A 25,303-nucleotide genomic window follows, 5' to 3' on the forward strand; every position below is an offset into this window, starting at 1 on the left:
CTTCATGGTTCAGACCAAAACACATGCACATGTTAAACAGACCTAGTCAAAGTCTTGTTTTAAACCTGATTGAGAATCTGTCACAATCACAGTCCAATCTTACAGAGCTTGAGAAATTTGCATGTATAAAATGTGCAAAGTTGCAACTGTGGCAAAAAAAGAAGAAATGGTTCTAAAAGGTTGAAAACCATGTAATATTTTCAACACCATTTCAACACCAACGCCATTTAAAAAGAAAATCACATTATTTCATCACTGGTGACTGAATATGAAAACTATGCCATCTGCAACATCTGATTACGACAAGAAAAATAAACTGAGCATATTGTAGTACTATGATACTTATTCATGTATTAAGCTATTTGTGGAATTGTTACATTTTCAAATAATTTTTTACTTTCTCAATATATTGTTACATTGTCAACTCAAAACCTATATTACTGGCAAGGTACCTCAGTATTACATTACTGATTCCACAGACCTTCAATGTAACAATTTATTTTTATTGATGCTTCGGACAGAAAATTTTAATTTCCAACGCAGTTTGTCATAAGCAGTACCGGTCTGAGCTTTTAGTTTAAGTCAGTGATATGTATATAGTAAAGACACAGACAAAGGCAATGTTTTAAATACTTCTTTAGTTCTTGCTGCCTCAACTTGAAACAGATCAACTTTTAAATACCAAGAGAATGGGAAGGTTTCCCTAAGAAGTTATCAAAATAATACAAATAAAGACGCAGTTGGAAGGCGTTTAAACAGGGTAACAACAAATGGTAACAACTGGACATCAGATATACATATGAAAGCAAGCAGACAAAGATGCTCACGTTAAAAACAAAAAAAAAAACAGTGGAGGCTTTATGGCTTGGTGATGAGCTTTTACTAACCAAGATGCTTTACTCAAAGTCAAGACTAATAAATACAAGAAAGAGTCAAATCAAACAGATGATGGAAGCAGCTCTGTTTAACATGTAGCACATAATAAGTCGCATTTCACTGTTTTGAGAAGTCACTGTCATCCGACGAGCCAAAGTCCAGCAGAAAACATTCCCGTCGAGCCTCCAGCTTTCAGGTAGCACAACTGAAACGTCTTCATCACGCACTGAGCCTTTTTCATCACTGGTAGCAAGACGACATTATAGGCTGGAGCTGCAGAACCAGCTGTCACACAAAGTCACCTGCAGTCTGAAGGTTGAGAAACATGCATGTTATGTACAGAGTCCTCTGCCTCTTAGGGCCTCATCAGCTTGTGTTTTTCTTTTTTTCATTTCTTTTTTTTTTATTTGATCAAACACAAGTGGAAAATCTTTTGAAAGCATTATTTTACAAAGTTCAACATACTGAGAAGAAACACAGTTCAAATTACAGAACAGTTAAATGTCATCTTTAAATGATAAAGAGTTCATCCGATTTGAACAGCAAACGATAAACCAAGCAATGAACGTTCCAATTATGACCCTTGTTGAAGCCTTTTAAACCACATCTGCATGGAAAACCCTTTATTTCTTATTACTTTTTTGAATTTCAACAGATTCTCCAGATCAATGCAAATACTCCAAGCTAAAAGTAGAATCGTACTCGTCTTGTTTTGTTCACTCTGTCCCCCACATGGCACAAAATTAGCAGCAGGACTGCATCTGAACCTGGGTTAATGTTACAGCGCCGAGCACTGCGGCAAACACAATGGAAACCTCTTTTTGCAGTGGTTGGTGCAGCTGCAGCACGCCGCTCTGACGTCCTGGGAAAGTCGACCATCAAAGGGATCGTTGCACTCTTCTCTGCTTTTCATCTCGGTGGTCACAGTATGTAATCTTAAGGTGGAACCGCTTCTTTCTCAACAAACTAACAAACGTCTCACTGCTGATGAATAGTTTGTGAATCTACTGTGGTTGATTGTTGTGTCTACCTGTGTTTTTTCTATAGAACAGCTGTCTTATTTATTCCCAATTAAAAGGTAGTCTAATTTGTTTCTGGACATTGTTACCGTGTTACGTTTCTGTCCGGATAGTTTCGAATGTCTTAATTAGCAATCGCTGCTGATTAGGGTCGGTTCGCTTTCAAAGAATACCAAAATGTTCAAAAGCTACAATTCAAAAACCACAAAAAGGGCAGAGCATGTTCATGAGATGCCAGGGGAAGTGCAGTAGATGCCCCTCCCCCACATGTTGCTGCATGTTGCTGGTCAGAGTTGACTGTTTGGACATATTTCAGGCCATGGTGTGTAAAACTAAAGACCCATTGCTCCTATTAAGGTAGCACTGCTTTAGAAGTTCACACACAGCCCCGAACTACAATTAACACTTCAATACTACTGCTAAATTTAACATGTTTATTCCACATTTCTGTTTAAATCTGTGCAACAAAACAATTGATAAATGTTATTACATTATTATGACTGTAATAATTATTGCTTAATATTATTGTAGCAGCAGCAAGAATAGTTGTGGCTTTTCTGTTGTAATTCGATCGTGACAATTTTTTTTTTAAACGTTTTTGGCCCAATTATTAGCCTACTGTTGATTATTCCTCCATCTGATGCCTTGGTAACAACATCCAAGTACTTTTCAGCACAGTCTGCATGCGTTTTCCCTTGTTTTGGTTTGACCCGTTCCATCGCTGCAAGACAAGTTGCTGTATTCCTAATGATCCCCAATTCTCAATCATCACAGGAGGGGGAACTGTTCAAATCTGGGAACAAAACATTTTAAGAAAATTCTTCCTCCAACCCAAATTTCTTTCCACTCTCCTACTAGTTTTGCTCTTCTAAAAGCTGACAGACAACAGGTAGCTTATTTTTGCCTGTTAATAACTGGATAACATACAGAGCTCAAAGGTTTTCCTTTAAGTACAACATCCTTTCAGTAGGGCAACATGCTTTTAAAATTTTAGCTTATGGAAAAACGCTTCCTCAATCTGAATAATATCCACTTAAATGTCCTCATTGCAGCACAGAGTGACCTGGCTGCGCTGCTCGTCCTTCATTCGGCATGCTAAGCAACCTAAGCTAATCTACTTTTGCGCGTTTATTCACAAAGTCCTTTGTCGGAGCGAAGCGGTCCTCCGCTGTCCAAGCCGTCCTGTACAAAGTTCAGATGATTATGTGTAGTTTGATTATTTGCCACTAAGATGAGAGGATGCCGTTTTCATTTTAGATAAGTGCATGCGCATGACGTAGTCTCTGTACATACAGTATGAGTGGGTCCTAAAGTATAAGTTAAGTGTGTGCATGTGTGGGTTACACAAAGTGTGTGTGTGTGTCTCAGTCAGTGACGCTGTGCGCTCAGGCGCTCCTCGGTGCCCTCTGTTGAGGCTTGCTCCTGCTCTTCCGTCCCACGGCGCGTCCTCCCCCTCCTCCCCCTCCTCCTCCCCTTCTTCCACCATGCTTGTGCTTCTCAGCCCTCTCTTTCTCCTTATGTGGCGGAACCATGAAGTCCCCGCGATGGCGCTGGCTGCGCGGCGGACGGTAACCCAGGGCCTTGCAATGCTCACCCAGGTTTCCGGGGTGAATCAGGGCCATCACGTCCTCGTACCAGGGCTGGGTTCCTGCGCTCTGATAGGACGAGCCGGCCAAGGAGGAGAGGACGCGATTGGCAGAGGGGCTCCAGACGGCAAGGCGGACGGTGACTGCGGTCCAGTGATAGCCGTGCTCCTCCACCTGGCAGTGGTAGATGCCGCCGTGAGAGAGCTCGGCTCGCCGAATCAGGACGCCGCGCTCTATCACCACCAGCTGCTCACCTGTCATTACCTGGACGGATGTTGGCTCCATTAACATAATTCAGTTCAATTAAATTTTATTCTATTGTATCAACTCAGTTCAATTGGTTTTAATTAATTGTAATTTAAGCAAATTAATTCAATTAATATCATTTTAATTTCATTTCTATTCAACCTCAGCTTCATTTCATTCAATTTTTTTCAGCTGACTTAATTTCATTTTGATTCAATTGTATTTTTTTTCACAATTTAATTCAATTCAAATCGATGGTCTAATAAGCTTATTTATACAGCTTCATCTCCCAACAAAATGACAAGTCAATTATTGATCTCAATGTTTCATTTTGAAAGTAATGTGAACATCAGATGCTTTAACGTGTCAGACTTGACGGTGTTCGGGTAAAATGTGTCTACCTGGTTCAGTTCGGCGCTGTTCTCTCCAGCTTGTTTGTACCAGGTAACGGCAGCATGTCTGGACCGAGGCAGACACTCCAGGTAGGTGCTGTTACCCTCGGCAACCATCATGACCCTCTGCTCCGCCTCCACCTGCAGCCCAGCTGAATTAAACCAACAAAACACAGCAACTCATTAAACATGCCTCTGTTGCTGGTAAAGCTTCAGCTTTGGTCCGTTTCTGTGTTTATTTTCTCCCTTGAAGTAATTTGTTTACAAAGGATAGATTTATTTTTGTAAAGATGTGTAAAAAGCTTTAGTAGATATATTAATCCTTTACTGCAAAACATAATCTCACACTGAGGAACTTAAAAACCCCAACTTTTAATTATAGTAGATTTATTTTGTGAGAGAGTAATTTAGCCTGTTTTACCAAATCACTGGTGCACGGCCTTTCATATCTTTAAATCAAGTTCAGCTGAATCTTTTTAATAATTTATATTTTACTTTTCAAAGATTTTAATTACTTGTAATTAGTAATCTATGACTTCCTGTTTCCATAAGCTGAAACTATGAGACAGGAGCCTCATTCTTCTCACCCCAGCCAACTGACTGGACGAACACCTATCTTTGTATTGTCGCTATGATAGATGTGGTTCGAACCATGTTGGTCTGCAAAGTATTCATGCATAATGAGCAGTTGGACGCTTCACATTTGGTGAAATCATTGGATTTGCTCCTCACCTCCCTGTCGGACGCACTGAGTTAGAGGATCCTCCTCCTCCCCTAAATGACGAGCATTTCTCCTACAGACAAACAAATATAACAGTTAGTTGCAGGGATGTACGCAGATAGACACTAGGCGGTGCTAGACATCCTGCCCTTTTCTCTCTTTAGAAAAAAGTGCCCTTTTGAAATGTGCGTGTGTGTTTTTGACAGGATATAGTGTGTAGCCCAAGGTAGCATTCTGGATTACCAGTGCCCTACATTTCTATAATTTTGTCAAACAACACATAATTTCTTTAATTTTGGCCTTTTTTCCTCTTGAGCACCCTTCCCTCCAAAATGTCTGTGCACTCCACTGGTTAGTCGTTTCTGGCTCTATCAGAGAAAAGGCTCGGAGTGATGACACTGATATGCAAATGCTGGTTACTATGTAAATTTTGTCCTGATGATGGCACTAGAGAGAAGGTCATGTAGTGCTTCAATCTGATAGAAGTGAATCAATCTGCTCGTGCAATCACTGGGGGAAAAGGTTAGATTAGAATATCCCCAATAAACATGAAAAACACTGATAGACGTTTTGTAAAAGGGGCCACAGTGTTATTCATCGAGAAAAAATGCCGTAAGCCTAAACAGAGAAATCCGAGTTTAGATGTGATCAACTTTTAAACTATCAACAGATGTGCTTCTAATTTCATTCTAGATGACTGACTGGAGATTGCATCTCCCACATTTAACTGAGGGGGAAGACATTTAGCTACACTGTAATCACGTTAGCTGTTGTTTGGATTTTTCAGGAAATGTGCTCTTTCTTTCTTCCCTACCGGCGCACGGTGGGCATATACGGACTGCAGGCATGTCCGTCCCAGGTGCAGTACGGATCCCTGGCCAAGCAGCACTCTGCGCAGGCCTGGCCGTACAGCTCACACTGGTACAGGGCCAGCTGAGACACACCCTCCCTGGAGCCCACGAACAGCCACTGAGGAAGACGAGTGAGGTGGCAGACAGAAACAGATTGAGGAGAAAACAGAGGAAGAGAGGATCATTAAGGGAAACAGCAAAAAGAGGCAGAAATCCAGTTCACATGATGAACAAAAAGACAATATTCATCTCATTTAATGATGCGCAACACACTGAACTCATGCTGCTTGTGCACAGGAGCAAAAAATGTGTTGACGCTTGTTTTTTTTTTTAGACTAGATATCTAAATCTGTTGTTGAGAAAGCTGTGGGTTTGTCTTTTTCAAAGATTGCAGACTATTTTAACAAAGTAAGGTGAAAATATATGTGTGTGTGTGTGCGTGTGTGTGCACACAAGTCTGCGTGTACAGTGTGGTATCACTTCATTATGCCACTGACTGAGGTGAGGTAACCATAGCAACTGGTGATGAAGATGTCCTTGGAGACGCAAGGTGGAAAGATGAGTGATAAGTGTGATGCTGTGCATGCAGGGGTGTGTGTGTGTGTGTGTGTGGGGGTGTGTGTGTGCGCGTGTGTGTGCGTGTGTGTGCGTGTGTGTGCGTGTGAGTTTATAAGTTTGGCAGCGACTTTCTGTCTCGTTCATTTTGTTACCTTTTTCTTTGACAACGCCATCGCTGTCACGGGTGATTTGTGCTGCGAGTAGAGAGAAACATGCTTAGTGTCTAAAGAAGCAAATAGCAACATTATAGATCAATATTAAATCATTTTTATGAAACTCAAATCTAAGAAATGTAAAAAAGAAAAAGTAAACAAAATAAGTTCCTAGAGGTAATGGGCCAGAAAACACTATGCAGACGTATCAAATCACAAGATTTATATATATATATTTTAAAAATCTGAAATTAAGCTGAAATATGCACATATTTTCATTTTTTAAAATATTTTATTGTACCTGAAAAACCTGCAGCTGCTCCAGAGTGACCTCCTGACTCTGACCATGCTCTCTGGGCAGATGGATAGCCTTTAGCACAAGACCTGAATCTGAGGAAACGGAGAACAAATAACATTTAACATAAAAAGCAGGACAGGGTTTAAAATGAGCCGGTTGCTCCCTCTGCTCTCTACCTGTGCCGATGAACAGGACGTCATACGTGCCATCCACAGCCTCCACCCGGTCCACCAGCAGCTTGCTGAACTTGTAGTGAACACCCACTCTCACCAGCAGTGGGCGCTCTCCCAGAGGCAGCACGTGTTCCTGCAACAAAGTTCATTACATTTACAAAACTGGTCATATTAAATAAATAAAATTGCTGGAAAAAAAATGATGGAAAATTTATGTCATCAAAGATGAGGTAGTGAAAGCCAATTTAATTTAACTTCTTAATTTTATTTAGACCAAAATAGAGAGGGGGGAAAAAATAACTGAACCCTGCGTAAAACAGGGCAGAGTCTTATTACGTTAAATGGGTTTAATTTAATAATGTTAAAGGGGACGGACCTGCAACAGCGGGTGAGTCCTGCTGAAGAAAATTACGTCGTCAGGATATTCTCTGGTCGAGCTGTAGCTTCCATAAGTGCTGCTGGGACACTGTCAGTGAGAAACAGGAAAAATGCATCGTTATTTAAGCACTGCATTGGCCTCAAAACAACATATAGACATTATTTTTTTACACACTCTGCAGCTTTTTTATTTGTGCAATAAGTGAAAGTGAAAGCTCAAATTTGAGGGCATCGTCTCGCATACTTGTTTTAATCAGTTTCAACTAAAATCATGCATCAAGTCAGATGGTTGGGGGTTGTAGCTTACAGTTCCTGGCCGTGGATAAGGCACTTTTCCTGTGAACTCGGCCCATTTGTATTGAGGCCCCTCTTTATGCAGAAAGTTGCCCTTAAAGGCTCGAACCACGTCCTCCATTCGATAGACGCACACCGCCGAACCGTTCAGGATGTCACTGAAAACAGAGCAGGAGAAGAGCAGTCAGGTAATCCTGTCCACCTGTTGTTATCCTTCCACCAGCAGCAAGAACAACAGCATCACTTCAGTCAGAAGGTGATGCAAGGCACTGGTAATAAAGTCTGCATATGCTCATCTTCTTATTTTGGACTGTTAGCTTCAGCCGTCCGCCCCAGCGGCGGTGTGTTTACTTGTGTTGGACCATGAAGCAATCAATGTGTGTAGTAATTGTGAGCTTCCACAAAAATATCTGGGAGGACATTTTCAGTCATGGATTGGGACCGCTGGTTAGAAAATGATTAGATGACAAGGGGGAAAGAATTTTAAAGTTTTTAATTCTCCCATCTTTGTAATAGGAAAGTACAACAGGAAGAAAAAGAAACCCTCCACCATGCTTAACAATGAATACATCGCTCTGAAGTTCAAACACCTCACCTAGATTCCTTCTTTCTCTGGGGGCAAACAGCTACATTTTGACATTTAACATTTATCTAGAAGAAATGTGACTAAAGCAGATAGGCAGCTGCTTGACTTCCAGTTGTTTTCTTTTTCTAGTCGGTGACATTTGAGTCCACAGAGATGTGAAACCTGCACCATTGAGAGCAATGCCTCTAAGCTTTGAGGCTGTTTTCAGTTCATGAGCCTTGTTGGTTTATGGATTGTTCTCTTTTCATCAGAGGATGACAGTTTGGGTCAAATGGTTGAAACTTCTACACGGCACAGTATTTCCTCAGAACAATAATATTAAACGCGTAAAAAAACTGGTTTTGGAATAAGGCAGGGTGGCATTACGCTTTTGGAAAACTCTGACCTCAGTTATATATATATAAAACAAAAAAAAAAAGTGTGGCCAATGCTCAACAGCTGGGTTTGTGCCAGGAAACCAACCAAGTTAAATTGGCTCCACTGATTCTAAATAGAAGGATGCTAGAAGCTTCTGGGTGGCCACGAAATACATTCAAATTGCAACTTTCAGGCCGTATGTATAATTTTGACCCTGTGAGGATTACAGGAAAGTCATAATGAAATTCTTCTGCTTTTGAAATTATCCAAAGTTGTTTTAAACTCATTCCACCATGAAAAAGAATAGTTCAATAAATCATTAAGAGCCCCAAATCAAAATGAGAGTTATGTCTACAATGTTTATTACAAACATCTGACTGGCACTGGATGTGAAAAGCTGCATCTCATTGTGGCTTTTCTTTAACTTTTACTGACCTCTCTACGCCAGCAGTCAAAGTATTTAAATGTGCTCCCTTTGAGGCTTTTACCGCAAAACATGCCAACAACTGTAGCTACCATCGTCAGTTCTGGAAAGGATTCTTATAAACGCTTATTTAAGTAAAAAATCAAAATCAAAATCCACTGAAGCAGAAACAGGACAGACAGAAAAGCCACATTTACATGACTCAGACTGGTTTCTCTTGGTTCATCTGGGTGACACATATGCAGCACGTATGCTCTGACGCTCCGCTGGAGGAATCCTCCTTTCATTCCTCCAGCCAGTTGTTCACTCTGACACATCACAAAGCCCGAAGAATCACAACTACAAATCCACTTTTAACTCCTTTAAAACCAAATTCACAATTTAGGCTCATAAAGTTAGGGAAAACCTGGCATTCATAGTTAAAACTGATTATTTTTTGCGGAATTTTACGAGAGCATTTACAACGTTTTTCCTGAAATAAAGACACAATTTTCTATAAAATCTCATTCCAAAGTAGGGGTGACTTCAAAAGACAAAAAAATACAGAAGACTGATTCAGTTTTCATGCTCAACCCCATACTAAAGTCAGAGAGCGTGAGCAACTATGACTTTGCTGCAGGGAGGAGTTTCCATTCAGAAGGAGTGACCCCTCTTCTGTGGTTGCGACCCCACCCTGCGCGATGCTTTGGATTTCTGTCCATTCGCTGCTAAGATTCCAGACACTTTCCAAATCCCCCAGAAACAGGCCAACACCCAGCGCGCCTGTGCCAAATGCAGTCATGCTTCTGCTGCTACTGTAGAGCTCTGGGGTTTAGCTCAGGAACGCTGTTAACTCTGGGAGTATGTTGTGCCAGCAGCGATGTGGAGGAAATGAGGAAACCCAGGCTGTCTTAGTTGGCCATGAGGGTGCTCATTTTCCTCTCTCTCTTTTACTAACTTTTTCCTAAGCCGCTCTTTCAGACGCCGCCTGCTCTTTGGGTTCTTTATTTGTTGATTTGACAGCTGCCTCCGCCTCCATGAGTCTGTTTCTTTTAGACATCGCTCATTTTCTTTTCTCTTTCTGCCTGCAGTTGCAGCTGCAGGTGTTTTGGGCGACGCCTCCACAACTTTGCCGGTCCTTCTCATGAACAACTAGAGCTCAGTCGGGTTGGAAAGAGAAGAATCGAGTTTAACTTTTTGTACAAAATAGCAAAAGAGGATTTTGCATAAAACCAAGAAAATTATGGACAACCACGAGCATCCTACTCATGAAACTGTCATAGAAAACTGAGTGTCTTCAGTCAGAGGCTTTGCTATAATACAGACTGCTACAGAAGGTCTTTGCTGCCCCATCACCACCTACAATAACTCTGATGAATCTTGAATTAATATGAGTTTTCAATTTCCCTTTGGAATGAATAACATAGTTTTGAACTGAACTGTATTGAACATGGTTTGTCTTAGACCGTATCTGACTTTGAGTCGTTTTGTGTCATTTTCATAGCCTCATTTGCCGCAACACACAGTTTCCATTCTAGTATTTCATTCTATTAAGCACCAAGCATCATCTCTGTCTGTGTTGAATAAATGTCTACCCACAGCATGACGCTGCCACCGCCGTGTTCATCATAGGGTTGATGTGCTCAGAGATTTTTGTATCTGACGTATGATCTGTGACAGACGCTGGCTTTCCTTTTGCAACTCTTCCATAAAGACTAGATTTGTGATTGCACTGGACTTTATTCTGGGGTATTAGAGTGAAGAGGGGTGAAGGGTTGTGGACTTTGTTCTTGTTTTCTGTGTTTATATGTGAAAAATATCAGAATGGGACAGACTGGCCCAAAAGTCCGTTCACAGATGATTACGGCAATGACGATGATGATGCGACGATGAATGTTCATTGTTGTTAAAAGTGAATGAACAAGAATTTCATTCATGACTCAGAGTGACATAAGAAAGAGCAAGCGGCGTGTAACCGGCAGCATGTTACACCACGCACCAGAGTGAGGCATCCTGTCACAGACACACTCTTCGTGGCGAAGCATCATGTCGTACTGACTGAGGCAGAACAACGCAGATGTTGTGTTTGCTTGGAAGTTAAAAGGAAGACGATTTCATTGTCTTCTTTCTTCGAGTCGTAGAAGAAAACCACATGCTGCTATGTAAAATGTAATAAAGATTTTAACATGCAAACATAAGAAGGACTGTTACGTGTGCAGTTGCTACGATCAAAATATTTTTTTACTGGATAGGGATTTCAGGAACCACAGGAATTTATCCTTTTGGACGTCACGGTTATTTAAAGCGCTATCTGGTTGGTGCAGGAATGCTCACTGATTAAAACCACAGAATGTCCTTCACTATATACTCTGCAGTTTCATTTGAAGCCTGAACATTGCTGCAAAGCTTCCGAAATTATATATATTCTGTTTACAAACACAATTTCCAAAATGGCTACATGCTACTTTAGAATAATCTCAAATGAAATGGGGAAAGCCGAAATCACTGAAAAGAAATCTTATATATGTTAATAGCTTATTCATATTTATTGACCTCTGATAGATTAAAACAATATCAGCAAATAAAAGCTGTGTGATCAGTACAGCCTTATTGGCTCAGTAATAACTGAGAGAACTTTCTCCATCTTACAGTCGGTGGCTCCAGCAATGTAAGCACAATTTTGTAAAGCATCAATCAAACCCCGTGATCGTTCTGTGCAGAAACACTTCAGACTTCTCTGAGCAAATTCACATCTCAGGAAAAAAACAAACACAAAGCACACACAAAGCGGAGGTTTCATCGATGCAGGAGCCACTTCTAAAGCGTTGGTGAAAATGATGCCGCTGTCAAGACAACAGAGGTCTGTGATTATTCCAGCAGGAAAATCCCACACCTCATTCTGCGCGGCCATGTTTTCATATACACAAAGTGCATATGCTTGACTGGCCTCCCTGCAGTTCACACCTGTTTTCCACCGAAAATGTGATGAAGCAAATCAGGAGGAAACCGACCAGAGCAGCCGAGATCTTGCTGTTCGCAGGAACAGAAACGGCTTACTCTTGCAAAAATGCCACAGATTTAATTTGAAATGACCAGATGATGGAAAAGTTTAGTCAAAAGGAAGACCTTACACTGGAATGGACACCGCAAAACAAACAAGTTAAAAACCATACATTATAAGTGAAATTATGTACCAATACAAGCAGTAAATTTCATCACTATTCAAGAACTATTGACTTAAAACAAGGTCCTCAGGTTATTTGTAAGTTAGTTTTGTCTTATTCACATGAAATAAGATAGCTGCATTACAATCTAGACAAAGCTACTTGGTTTTGCTGTGTAGGAGACTGAAATATCTCGCTTATTGAATTAAAGAATGAAATGTTTAGCTTTAATTCTCTTGAGCTGGGTACCGGATCCATTTTTATAAGGAGATCAGGTGGAATTGAAACCTTTTCTAGTTTTTAAAAATCCAAATGGAAAAACTGCATCAGCAATTTGGAGTGAACATGACAAAATGCAAGACCTGGGTTAATGGATATAAGGGACACTTTAAAAAAATTATTTAAGACATTTTAAGGCCTTCATTTTAGATACATGAATTTATTAGTACCCCTGCAGTTCAGCAAGTGACATTTGCTGTTTTATGCCTCTTCTTCTCTTATGCTTTGTTTTTTTATTTTTTAAATACTTTATATTTTTTCTTTGCTTTGACACTCTAACTTTACTCCCGTAAACCGTTATAGCAGAGTTTGGATTTAAATGCAAAAAGTAACTGCAAAAAGAGCTGATAAGCATCTGTAACTTCACGGTTTTTTTTCTTCCATATAAACCATGTGTAGGAGGACAAACCGTTTATCCGCTGTAAATTTCAAACTCTCCCTCTCACAGCACATGTGCAAGAATATACATAAATTACAAGTATATACAGGACTCTGCTCCTATTATTTCTGTATTATTGAGGAAATACCTTGAAGTAGTGAACAGGCCGTAGATGAGAGGATTCTTCTTGTCTTTCCCATGAAGAATAAAGATGTCCTCTGAATGGAGACCGTCGGAGGAGAGTCAAGAAAGGACGGATCAGGCGAATGAATGAGAGAAAGAAAGAGAGAAACAACAAAATAAAACATCAGACAAATAAATAACATTTCACATTCTTATTGCACTACATGTGTCTGAGATTATTCTGTGTGAATAACCATGCTTGTATGTTTTAAGTCAGACACTTTGTATTCATCCTAGGCATTCCTGCGTCTACGGGGCGGCCTGTGTGACTAATAGCGCCGGGCGTACAGGCAGCATGGCTGACTGGCTGCTTGTAATGAATCTGTAGCCATTAATAACCAGCCGCAGTGGGAGAGCTGGGGGCTGAGTCCGCTGCAGGAGAACAACACCTGCTGTTACACACACCAACGCCACGCCTCGGTCTTCGCTCCTCATTTCAAAAAACAGCAGTTCGCAACATTAGCCGGGTTTTTCTCGCTCTGCCGTTGCTCAAGCTGTGCTCTCTCAAGCGGCGCAGTCAGGTGGAGATTGTTCCCTCCATCTGTCCGTCTTTGCACGGCCATCCCTTAAAGCCAGAGCAATTTCATTTCGACTCAAACAAGTGGATTTGGAGAGATTTCTCGGCACGGTTAACTATGATATCAAACCAGACTGGTGGGAACTGTTGGTTAGATGCAAAAATGTGCAACGTTTCAGAGCATTTTCCTTCTTTTGAGAGAAATTGATAAGCACTCCTCTAAGGGAGGAGAAATACATTTTATGATTGGACAAAAAGTATTAAAAAAAGATTAATTAACTAAGTAGTTCTTTCATGTGTAACTTGCCCATCAAGTCTATCAGATTAATCCATTATATAGCCTTTTTTGCACTAGATTGTCAGTATTGTGTATGAAAGAGTTCAAATAAACCAGATGATGAGCTGTGGTCACAGTTTGGAGAACAATAAACTGAATGCAGCTGTTTTTAACAGGACATGAAGGTAACACTGATCATTTATGATGTTGCTCAACTTTTACATTTTTTGTCCATCTTTGAAGTTATTGTTTTTTAGTAACTTTGACTTTATGAGTTTTTTTTATATGCCTTTTAACCAATTAAAGCAATCTTTATTGCTTCTTTTTGGGGGGCTGCTGACTCCCATTCAAAGTGATTTTTTTTTACTTACTCCTACTGAAGTTTAATGTTTGTTTTGTAGTTTTTGTTTCCTTGCATTCAAACCTATTTAATGTTTTGCTATCATCACTTTCCCCTAAGTGAAGGCATTTTTTAATACGTTGCATGTATAGGTGGGCAAATGGTTTGCAGCTAGTTTAAAAAAAAGTTGCTTTAATTGGTGTTAAAACATACTAAATAACTTTCGTTGTATATGTCATGTTTTTAAAAGAGCAGTAAAGAAATGCACTGTTAAATTTCCCTCTTTGATATAAGATTTGTACCTACCACCAAACAAACCAGCAGCTTTTAAAGGGAGGAGACGAATCTGATGTGTTAAAATGGGTCTATGTCTCTTTAAGAACCTCCCAACCTTCACAACATTTCCCCTTCAGCACGTTATTACAACAATGCTTCCCCATGCTGTCCTCTGATCCCTTTTACAATCATGTGTTGGATAATGAACTCAGTAAAAATTGCAGCTCCACCAGCTGCTAATTGCTAATTGCTAGTCGGTAGGAGCAGCGTGGGGTTCTGTATGGAGCAGAACCTCGACTGGGAACTGCAGTTAAAAGGTAGAGTTTTGGGAAAGTAGGTGCCGCATTGTATGAGAAAGCATTAAGGCATCCAATGAATGGTTGCCATGGGAGATTCAAGGATTTCTCAAACATGCATGAATGAGTCAAAGCAAAGCTGCAGGTGTGTTTTTGTCATTATAAAATGGCATAAACCTTAAAAAAAAAGTCAGTTTTGCATAATGCCTCCCCTTAAAGACTCAATAAAGTTTAAACATACGGGGGTAGACAGAAAGAGAAGTTATGTAGGCGACTGCCAACTGCACCAAAAAGATGTTTACAGGTGTTTCTTCAAGTCTAATGTCGTAATGAGGAAACAACAGCCCCTTGTCTAACTTTGGCAAACACTCGAGCTTTTATTTCATCTTCAGAGACAAAACTTTGACGATAAACTTTTGCCTCTTTCATCAAATAAATTCCTATTTGGCACCTTGTCGTAGCATTCATCTTTTTCTTTTTTTGCCGTCTCGGCTCAGGCAAGACCTTGGCTCTCACAGTTTATTTAAATCACAATAAATCAAAGCTGTTCTGTTTCTGCACTTTTGTCTCAGATAAGAGCGGCGAATGTTTTATCGTCCCATCACAACAGCAGAGAACAGAGCGCTTTGTTTTCTGGGTGGCATGCTGTGATAATCTATAAATACATGACTTGATTCAGCTTCTGGGCTGAGTTTGCCAAACAGCTTTGAGAGTCTTAAAAACTCTCGGAGCTCCTGCTGATGTTGAGACACAGAGTTTGTAGCACAGCCTGTCTGAGGTAATGGGGAAATGCGTTATTTGCTTAACAAGGAGAACTAAGTGGAAAGAAAGTGGGTCTATATATTTGCTGAACTTTTCTTTAAGTGTGTTGTTCGGATTTTCACATCTTGCATGACAAACAGAGTGAATAAGTGGGATTGTTCACTAGTTTGCAGCGTGTATTCCTTAGAATGAAGGGAGTAAACACAGGTCACGACGTTTCCCCTCTCGTGGTGAGGAGGAGTGGAGATGGAAACAGAGAAGCGGATGAGAGATCCCACATTCCAGGTGGCCTCCAGGAACGGCAGCTAATCTCATCTCATCAACACATCTTCACCACACACACAGTCACATTCAGGATATAAACCTTATACTTCCTAAGTTTGCTTGTACATGTTCAGATCCTGGAGCATAATTGTTTTAATATATTTATCCCTATTATTAAGGTGTAAATGTGTTTTTTAGCTCCTAGGCTTTGCTGTCTTTTACACCTGCTCATCTCATCTCCATAATTCCTTCTTCTTGGTTCTGTTTTCAGGGTCAAATCTTTCAGAAAATGTCCCCCACTTCTAAGCTCACATAACAGATTATTACCTTTATCATCTCCTCTTTCCACTCCCATTCCACTTGTCTTGAAGGATTTTTATGGCAGCCTTGTTTTATAACTCCAGATAACTCTTCATGATGTAAATGCTGTGTGCTGTGTTCTTTTTTTTGTTGTTTTTTTCTCTCCCAAAACGACGTGATATTTTCAAAGCAGGAAAGATAGCCAGACTAAAAACAGAAGCAGTGGGAGAGTCAGTGCTCCGGTAAGATTTAGAGCTTTTCAGCCAGTACAGTGGATCCCATTAAAGTGTTTTTGTATCTTCCCGAGCCTGAACAACGAGCAGGATAAGCCGATGTCAAAGAGTACACCCAGTGGACAGGAGACCACCAGCGCCTAACACTAAACGGTTGAAAAGAACCATATTTGTCCATATCACAGATGAAGCGTAGTGGTAAATGAATGCCTGCTGGAATGATAATTAAGATGTTGCAGTCGCTTGTATACATAACAAACCCCCTTGAAGTTTTTCCACACCTTGTCATATTACAACTGCAAGTTTCAAAATACTGCATTAATGTTATTCACGATGATGAACCAACACAAACAGGTGATAAGTGGGAGAAATGGCATTTATGAATTTCTAAAAGAAATTCAATTAGAAAATCTGAATAGTGTGGCATGCATTTGCATCAAGCCCTTCTGAGTTGATAATAAAGACATTTTGATGTCAGGACACAAGTTCTCAATTAGATTTAGATCTGGACTGACTGTGTTGTTCCAATATAAATCTATTTTGTGGTTCTGACTGCATGTTTTGGGTTGTTGTTCCTCTGGAAGGTGAACCTCGACTCTGGTCTTATTGAAGAAAATCTGTCCTGCAGTATCATGCAGCCACTGCCATGTTTTAATATGAGGATGGGGCATTTAGGATGATGTGCTGTGTTAGTTTTAACAATTTCCATCAAGGCAAGGAAGTGAAGTTTAGTCTCATCTGACCAAATCACATTCTCCCTCATGTTTGCCTTACCTACAGAAAACAGATAAGAGATACTTTAAGTGGAACACTTCCTGTCTAGTTTTCATAGTTTGCTTTGTTCTTACTACTGTGCAATGAAAACATGGCTAATAGAAGTCTTGTGTGTTTTAAGCTCATTATGAAAGTTTACCTTATTTCAAAATAAGAAAACTTGACTTGGTTCTGCCAGACAGATTATTGGTCTTTACATAATTTGGACCATCCTCATCGCAGAGTTCACACAGCACAAAAAATAAATAAATAAATAAATTAAATAAAAAAGATTCCTCTTAAAACAGTGAAAACGTGCCAGGAATGACAAAGAAATAAAATCTAAAGATGTAGAAATATCCACTTTCTGTGTGTAATAAAGTGTGGTGTTTCAAGGATGGGTACAAAGGAAGACCTCACAGCACGTAAAAGTAAATAAGCAGAGTTTGGTGTTGAAAAAGTACGGTGTAAAGTTAATAAAAACTTTGGATTATCCCTGTAGGGAAAATCTGAATCCTTGCCTTGAGCTTCAAACGTACTTTCCGACTTCTTCCGCACCTCATTGTGCATTCATCTCCACTTGAAAACGTTGCTCAAGTTTGGAAGACGCAGCTCGACATTTTTCTTTCGACAGAAAATTATAGAAGAAGCCACAGTTATTTATGGCTTACCCTCAGAAAAAAAAGAAAAAACGAAAAAAAAAAACAGAAAAATCTCTATCATTCACGGTAAGTTTAACTCAGAACTGATTTAGAGACGTTCTCCCCTCCATATCTTTAAGCGTCGGATTTATGAAGCTGCACCGGCTTTCACTCCATTAATCTTCCATGGTGGCAGGCGGGGTGAACGAAACCTTTGTCCATCACATGAGATCACCCAGCGTCTTTCTGCTCAGTCTGATTTGACTTTGACTTTGTGAGATCTGTAGTGCCGATCTAACCACATCCATGCTTTCGTTCGTCTCCCTCTGAATCTTCCTCGTCTTTTTTCTTTCTGGCTCTCCAACTTTTCATCAGGTGTTTATTCCGTGCCCCTTTCCACACCTCGACTTCCCACGATACCTCAAGGAGGCACTCGCTTTCATTGTCTCTCACTTTCTCTGCCCCTCCCAGCCTTTATCCCTTCATCATGCTATCTCTCTGTTTAGTTCCTCATCCATCTGTCTGTCTGGCCTATTTTCTCCAGAGAATTGTTCTTGTGTCTTCTTCCCAAAACAAAACACGGCCGTTTCCCCCCCTGAAGGAAGATAGTCTTGTCTGGCCCGCAGACCTGCTGCCTCAGCCCCTATGTTCCTCCTCCTCCTGCTCATCCTAATTGTCTGGTCAGAGACCCCCAGGCAAATACCCCTATTCTCCTCATGTCTCCACTCTTGTTTCTCTCCGTTCTCAGGCCAGCCACCCTGAATACCAACATCTCACAAACTCTTCCTCCTCTCAGTCGTCTTCGAGTGAGGACACCGTCTCACAGTAATTCATCAGGATCGGTCCTCCATCTTGTCTTTAAGCCGTTCGGTCAGTGGTCCTAACCTATCTGTGCCCCTGCCTCCATCCTTCTTATTGCAAATGAAAACTTGAGAAGTATCAAATCTCAGCTCCCCCTGAGTCAATATTTTGAAAAGTTTATGCTGCGATTGCAGCTTTAAGTGTCAAGCAGCTTGCAGATGTAGCATCTATATTTTGTCTTGGTAAAAGCTGCAGCTCAGTCAAATTTAAAGGGATTTTTCCTCTGGACAGAAATTTTCAATGCTGCTATAGATTCTCACCGCGATTTGGGCTCAGACTTTGACTGAGCCATTCTATCACATTACATTTTTATCTAACCCATTGTAATGTTTAAACCAATTCCAGGTGTCTAACCAGATTCCTTGTATCTGCTGAGTTAAAATCATCAGCACAGGATGATGCTGCCACCACCGACCCCATTTGAGGAGGAGGTGCATTTTTAAAATTGTATTCTTTAAAACTTCGTAACACATATAGTGTTGAACTTTAGACACTATGACGGCTGTGACATGCTAAAAAGAGTAAAGTGTAGGAAGTGTGGACACTCTGACAGGGCCCTTTCATAATAAAATATATTTTGTTTCTAGTCAGCTGTATCTCTGTAGATGGATTTTCCATTTGCTAGTAAAGCAAAACGGGTAAAACTGATACTATTTGCGGAAAAAAAAAAGGTGAATCCAGTATATCCCTTATGTCTTCAAATGGTTAAAACAACCATTTATCTTGAGAGGTATAAACTACTGCAGATTAGGACATGACAATAAAGAAAACATTTTCAGCGTATCTAATTAGAAACATTCACCGTTTGTAAATAAGGCTTCTGCATCGTTTGAAAAAGTAAAGAATTTGATTAGGATTTTCTCGGTCTCGATAACGATCTGAAACGAAACGTAAATATGGAAAGAAGTTTGCAACTCCAGACGTAATGACTTATTTGTTTAAATAAAAGATAATTCACATTTCTCAAAAACAAAGGCCTTTTAAAGTCTGTTTCGTATTTAGATGATTACCTTTATCCTTGACATGCCGCATCCAACTCACTGATTACTTTGTGTTTGACATGCTGAACAAAAAGGAAAACGGTGATTCTGATCTCTGGCGGATTGACTGGTGCAGCTCCGATTTAAAGGATCTGCGTTTAATCCGGTCCAGAAGTCTATAAGTATTACAGGTTTAAAGGAACCAATACTGCAAAATAACTTATTGAAATAGAGCTTCAGTATAAAACCCATCTAGATGAATGGTGCGTGCTTAAATATCCATAGTATCATAAAAACCGATGTAAAGAAAACTATTTGGAAAGTTTTATTTTTCAATACATAACTTTCAAAAGATAATTTGTTAGAATCATTTCATGAAGTTTTTTTTTTAGGTCAGGTGAAAATCTTCTCATGTTGTAATCCTTTTGTGCATTTGTTAATCTTTTATGTTTTTCATTTTTATATTTACTCTCTCATCTGCACCTCATAAATATAAATCAAAATGCCAGAAGTCAGTTCATCTCAGCTGAGTTTTGTGTAGAAACGTATAGAGAACAGACCACAAAATACGTACACACAAGAAGTAGGAGAGCGTTAACTTCAGCAATTTCCAATTTTGAAGTCTTACGTAACCTTGAAATACCTGCGACATTGGAGATATTCCCCTGATTTCATTCTTTTTATGTCTTTCTTAGGAAAAGCACTTTGTTCTCTCTTTTTTTTCTCTCCTGAAGCCATGTCTGTTTCGAGTGCTCCTCCTAATATTCTGTCTGCTGCTCCCTTTATTCCCTCAACTTCTCGTTAACAGCATAAAAGCAATAACACAGCAGTAACGGCTTCTACAGCCCTCATCATCTCCTTTCCTCCGCCTATAATTCTGCTCCATCCCCTCCTCCAGCCTGGCTCTCTTGTCAGGTCAAAGCCCACTTGTTCCCTCCCTGCCCCTGCAGCTAATCTGACTGATGGCTCCACCTCTCTCCCTATCTATTCTTTCCGTTTTTCTTTCTTCTCCTGACAAACTGGGGCTCCCTTCAAGCAGTGATGGATTAGACAGCCTCACTGGGGGAGTAGGGAAATTTATTTTCCACTTGCAGAACCTGCTTCCAAACAACTGTAATTGCTGATGAGGCAATTAGGTCAAGAAACATTTTCGAGATTCATCTGAAAGGATTTCGAGATTTTTCATTCATTTTATTATTTTCAAACAAGGAGTGAGCTGGATTTTCTTATTATTGTTTTTTTTTTTCTATGCAGCGTATGATTAAAAAAATGACACAACAATTCCAAACATGAATAAGACAGGATTTTAAAAAGAAGGTTTAGTTGAGAAATGTTGCCCATTCAACCCGACACGTACAGTTTCAGGTATTTGGGAGTCGCATATCAGAGATACAGGTTTAAAAGTTCAAGAAATTTAATTCCACAATCTGTTTTTTTTTCTTTTTTGTCATAAAAGCCCTTCAATCAAAACAAAGTTATTCTAAAAAATATATTTTTATTTTTAAGGACCTTCTGGAGATCAAAACAACAAAAAAAAGTTGTCATTTTATGAAACAACAAAACCAGAACGGTGAGATGAAGAGTTGGGTTAATTTTCTCTCCACAGTCAGATAAAGTGAAATAATCCCTTAAATTGATATTCATAACCGAGGCTGGTAGCTCACTTTATCTGTCTGTAGTGATTCATTCAATAAAAATTATAATTTTTTTCTCTCTCTGAAAAGCTTTTTACACATCATGGTCCAGTGGCTGTCTTCAGTTTCTCTAAGAGATCAATAATGGCGACATCTTCACAGTTTGGTCAACCACGTTGTTTCAAGCAATAATTAAAAAGTCAGCCATATGCTTAATAGTCATACCTGAAACTGATTTGAAACTACTTTGAAGCACATGAATATTAATAATCAGGGAATAATCTGGATTTTGGATAATTATGAAAAGAAACACTTTATACTTTAGGTTGAGGATTGTTGTTACTCAGTTGGATAATCATTTGTTTAAAAAATACAAAAAATGACTTGTGGTTTTTTTTTTGTTAGTTTTTTTTTTTTTTTACAAAAAAATAAATATATATTTTTTTATTTTATTAATAACCTTTCTTCTTCATGACGTCTTCCAGCCAGAGGTTATGAAGACGATCTGGAGGTGAAGATCCCTGGTCTAATTTTGGGTCAGGTGGTTGAAAGTCAGACACAATCCGGTTTTCCAGCCCAAACAAACATTAAAATTGATTTTGGTCTGGATATAAATCTTTCTGGCATGACACCGACCTCAACCTTAATGTAACATTTGGTCAAATATCCAGTCATTATGACAGCAGGACCCTGATGATGGCTTCAAAAAGAAAAATCCAAAAGAATATTCTTTTACACTAAAGGAAAAACTGTTAAAATAATTAAAAGTCTTTATGGTAAGTGAATGTACATTTATCTACTCTTATATAAAGAAAAACTAAAAAATCATAGTTTTTTTTTAGGTCAATGATGTTTGCAGTTTCCTTTTGTGGGTGTAATTTCTAAAACAAAAAATACAAGTATTTTGTTATTTTGAACAAAGAAAAATATTTAGATGTTTTTCTTCTTTATTCTCATTTAAAACTATTGGAAAATTACAAACAGACACCTGATTTCTCCTAATTATCATTAGCAGACAATTAGTTGTTCCAAGCTGTTCCAGGCTCCTTTCCAGTTTCGGAAACGGACTTTGTTTTTTGTTTAGGACATAACTAAACTTTTTACACCCAGACAAAAACAGACGAGACAAAAATAACTGGAAGAATTTTATTGTCTCTACTGGCAGACCGCAGAAGCTCGTCTGTCTCCAGCGCTAAAATCTCCCCGCATTGTTCTCCTCGACAGGCAGCAACCACAACAACAAGGACAGCGGCAGAGACCCACTGAGAATCCTTTCCTGTAAGACAGACTCGCATCTGAGCTGCCTGACCTTCCTCTCCGCTGGTGTCTGACTAACTACGGTTCAGCGGGGCTCGACTTGTTTCACGCTGGCGGCATCCACAACAACGAGAAGCCCACAGATTGAAAGTGAGACATGCGAGCGTGAACAAAGTCGCTCCAACAACAGAAGCAAAAACAACAGAACAATGAAGTCCAAGCAAAACCGTCTGGCGAATCGAGCCGTGAGGTGATCGCAGACCAGATGCTTTGCTCGAAACAAAACTCAGTGGGAAGTGTTGCATGACATGGAGTACATGAGTCAACAACCTCAGACAAATGGTAACAAAGAGTAGAGGCAGATATCTATTCTTATTTGTTACCAATAAAAGCTAGACACAAATTTTTGGTCTAAATGCCTTGGTTGGCATTGCTGTTCAAGCTGTTATTACTAATCTTTTCATTTTTGTGAAAGGAGGGACCATTACTGAACAAAATGTGAATTGTAAACGTCTCAAAACGAGTATTTGCTGCTCTAACGGATCTCATTTACATGATTAACCAGTTTTGTGAGACTTGTCAGTGAGCACCTGACCAGTAGGTGGCAGTAATTCAGCTTTAACTTTCCTGCCAACATGAAGACAAAGAAGACTGTCAGTGAACATGTTTCTTTTCTTGGCTCCTCAAGTTTGCCTGCTTTGGTTCTGTAGCATTATAATGATTTGTGGTGCTGTAGCTGTGAATTTTGCTTGTAGTTTAACTGTGTTATTTTGTTCAATACTAGTTTTTTTTCTAACTGAACCACTTGATTTGTGCAGAGCCTGCAATGAGTAATGGGGAATTGTTTTCTTTTGAAATCCCTTGCAAAAGTTTTATATTATCTGGACAAAGCTGTGCATTTTGTAAGAGAAGCAGGCATGTTGGCATTCATACAATTCCTGTTCTGTCTGTTTAAATTCAGCAATATTATTCACTAGTGGGGATATTTCTGGGAATGATTTTTGTTTTATTTTTAGCATTGTGATTAGTCTTTTGGCCAAATGGACATTGGGATCTGGTTGGTGAATTCTGAAGGTGTCTCTCCCCCAACGTCAGATCTTCACCCAGCGAGCCTGAAAACCGTTATTGAGGTTGACGTTGTGGAATAGCTGACAAAACCTTACTTATTTATTTTTTAAATGTAAGTCTTTTACAATATTTCTTCCACTTCAAAATTACGCACCATTTTGTGCTGGTCAACTACATCAAATCCAAATTAAATCTTTGAAGTTTGTGGTTGCAATGCAGTAAAAACATGAACACGTTTCAGGGAGATTAACACGTCTGCAAGGCACCGAATGTGAGCCCCACGGAGCAGCAGAGGCTAATGGGACTTGTAGTGTTTTCGTTTGACAGAGCATGGCATAAACACAACATAGGCAGCCTTCTTTAGCCAGTGTGCAAATCCTCATAAAGTGGGACTTGTGGTTTATGTGTTTGTGTGCATGTGTTGCTGAAGTGTACTCATAAACAAATTCATATGGAGTCTTATCAGATATGTAGAACACGGCCACAGGCACGAGGGACAGAAATGTTTATGCCTCTGACAAGTCCGAACAGTTTTGGTGTATACAGGCGAGCCGAGGCCTGCGCATGTGTGTTGGCAACTAAAGTCGAGCTTTACCTTTAATATGTGTGCTTTCAAGTGCTTCCTAATTTCCCATGTGTGTTTGTTTAAGTTCTGGGCTACATGAAAGAGCATGTGATTTACTGTTCATGAGTTAAGGTACTGCATAAACAAACTAATTCACTGTGCGGGTCTCTCTGTTTACTCTAAAATCCCTCTGTTTACACGACCAGCTGAGATAAGAGTGTAGCTCAAACTCGCTGCATGCCCGCCTGCTTTTTTTTTATTCATTTGGTTCTCCAAGAGCTGAGAAGAAAAGGTAATGTGGGGGTTGAATGACTGCAGATGCATGCTGGTCCGTAACCTGCAGGTCAATGCAAGCATCCACGCTACATTTAATTCTTTATTGTACAAGCCTAATCTTTTGCACTGCTGTAAACTGTGAGGCTTATGCCCTGTTGCACATATTTCTTTCAACGTTGATGTTTTTGTCCGCTCACCATTAAAACGACAGAAACCCCGGCAGCCCGATGGGGAAAGGCAGAGGCCTCCTAAGCCGGGGTCTGTCCATCAAGGGAATCCTTGATAATGAATAAAGTCTGAGGATCTCTATGTGAGGCCAGTTACCGTGGCAACCATGGGTGAAGGCACAGCCGCAAACCCAAGATGACCGGCCATTTTGTTGGCCTGGCTATGCAGACGTACAGCAGGCCAAGGAGGCCGTCAAGTCCCTTTAGGTTTCCTCAGTGTGTGAAATCTCTTTGAAAACACCAACGGTATGAACATACACACACGCACACATGCATGCAGACTGGCTGAATTTCTGAGCTCAATTCCTGTTTTATGAAGCATTCAGTGGCAGAGGTCCAGCTGTTGTTGTAACTCTCGCAGCTAAAGTCTGATTGCATGTGTAATGTGTTTGCCATTTGCTTTACTCACGCAGCTGGTCGAAATGCGTCTGCAGGCCGTCTGGTCCTGGAACCGAACACACCATCCGGGCCTTCTGGAAGGTGCTCCACTTGTTCACTAAACTCCTCTGACCTCCGATGTCGTTCTGCAACACAATTTAAAAAGACTTAATATGTTCATGTAAACCTCAAGCTGACAATACGACACGATTACAAGGGTTATGGACACATTTTTGTGCAGAAATCAAAGAAATGAAAGAGGTTTTCTTCACACAGGTTCTAGCTGCTTCACATTGCATATACTCTACTGCGCAAAAGTTTTGAGTTATTGTCTGTTTATGTTATGGTTTCTAAGGAGCCACAAGCTGCACCCTTGCCATCTTTCAATGTGGTTTTGATCAATAACTTTCTAGGCTTTCGGAAATTCTGACAGGCTTTTTTTATGTATTTTCAGTCCACAATTTAAGCATTTTTTAGAAATTGTTTTTGTCATTTTTATTGTT

General features: G+C 39.9%; 1 protein-coding gene across 1 annotated transcript in view; it reads right to left on the reverse strand.

The window, feature by feature from the left end:
- Positions 1–619: 619 nt before the first annotated feature.
- sema3h (sema domain, immunoglobulin domain (Ig), short basic domain, secreted, (semaphorin) 3H) overlaps positions 620–25,303 on the reverse strand; it is a 30,235-nt gene continuing 5,551 nt past the window's right edge. Inside the window, exons 6-16 of the mRNA XM_008413225.1 lie at positions 24,832–24,946; positions 12,861–12,930; positions 7,558–7,702; positions 7,249–7,338; positions 6,876–7,005; positions 6,703–6,791; positions 6,402–6,443; positions 5,655–5,809; positions 4,852–4,913; positions 4,129–4,271; positions 620–3,745 (exon numbers count right to left, since the gene is read on the reverse strand). Coding sequence (XP_008411447.1) covers positions 3,281–3,745; positions 4,129–4,271; positions 4,852–4,913; positions 5,655–5,809; positions 6,402–6,443; positions 6,703–6,791; positions 6,876–7,005; positions 7,249–7,338; positions 7,558–7,702; positions 12,861–12,930; positions 24,832–24,946 — 1,506 coding nt within the window. The 3' untranslated portion in view covers positions 620–3,280. The remainder of the gene's footprint in view (positions 3,746–4,128; positions 4,272–4,851; positions 4,914–5,654; positions 5,810–6,401; positions 6,444–6,702; positions 6,792–6,875; positions 7,006–7,248; positions 7,339–7,557; positions 7,703–12,860; positions 12,931–24,831; positions 24,947–25,303) is intronic.

Source organism: Poecilia reticulata, linkage group LG7 (genome assembly GCF_000633615.1).
Source record: "Poecilia reticulata strain Guanapo linkage group LG7, Guppy_female_1.0+MT, whole genome shotgun sequence".
NCBI lineage: Eukaryota > Metazoa > Chordata > Actinopteri > Cyprinodontiformes > Poeciliidae > Poecilia > Poecilia reticulata.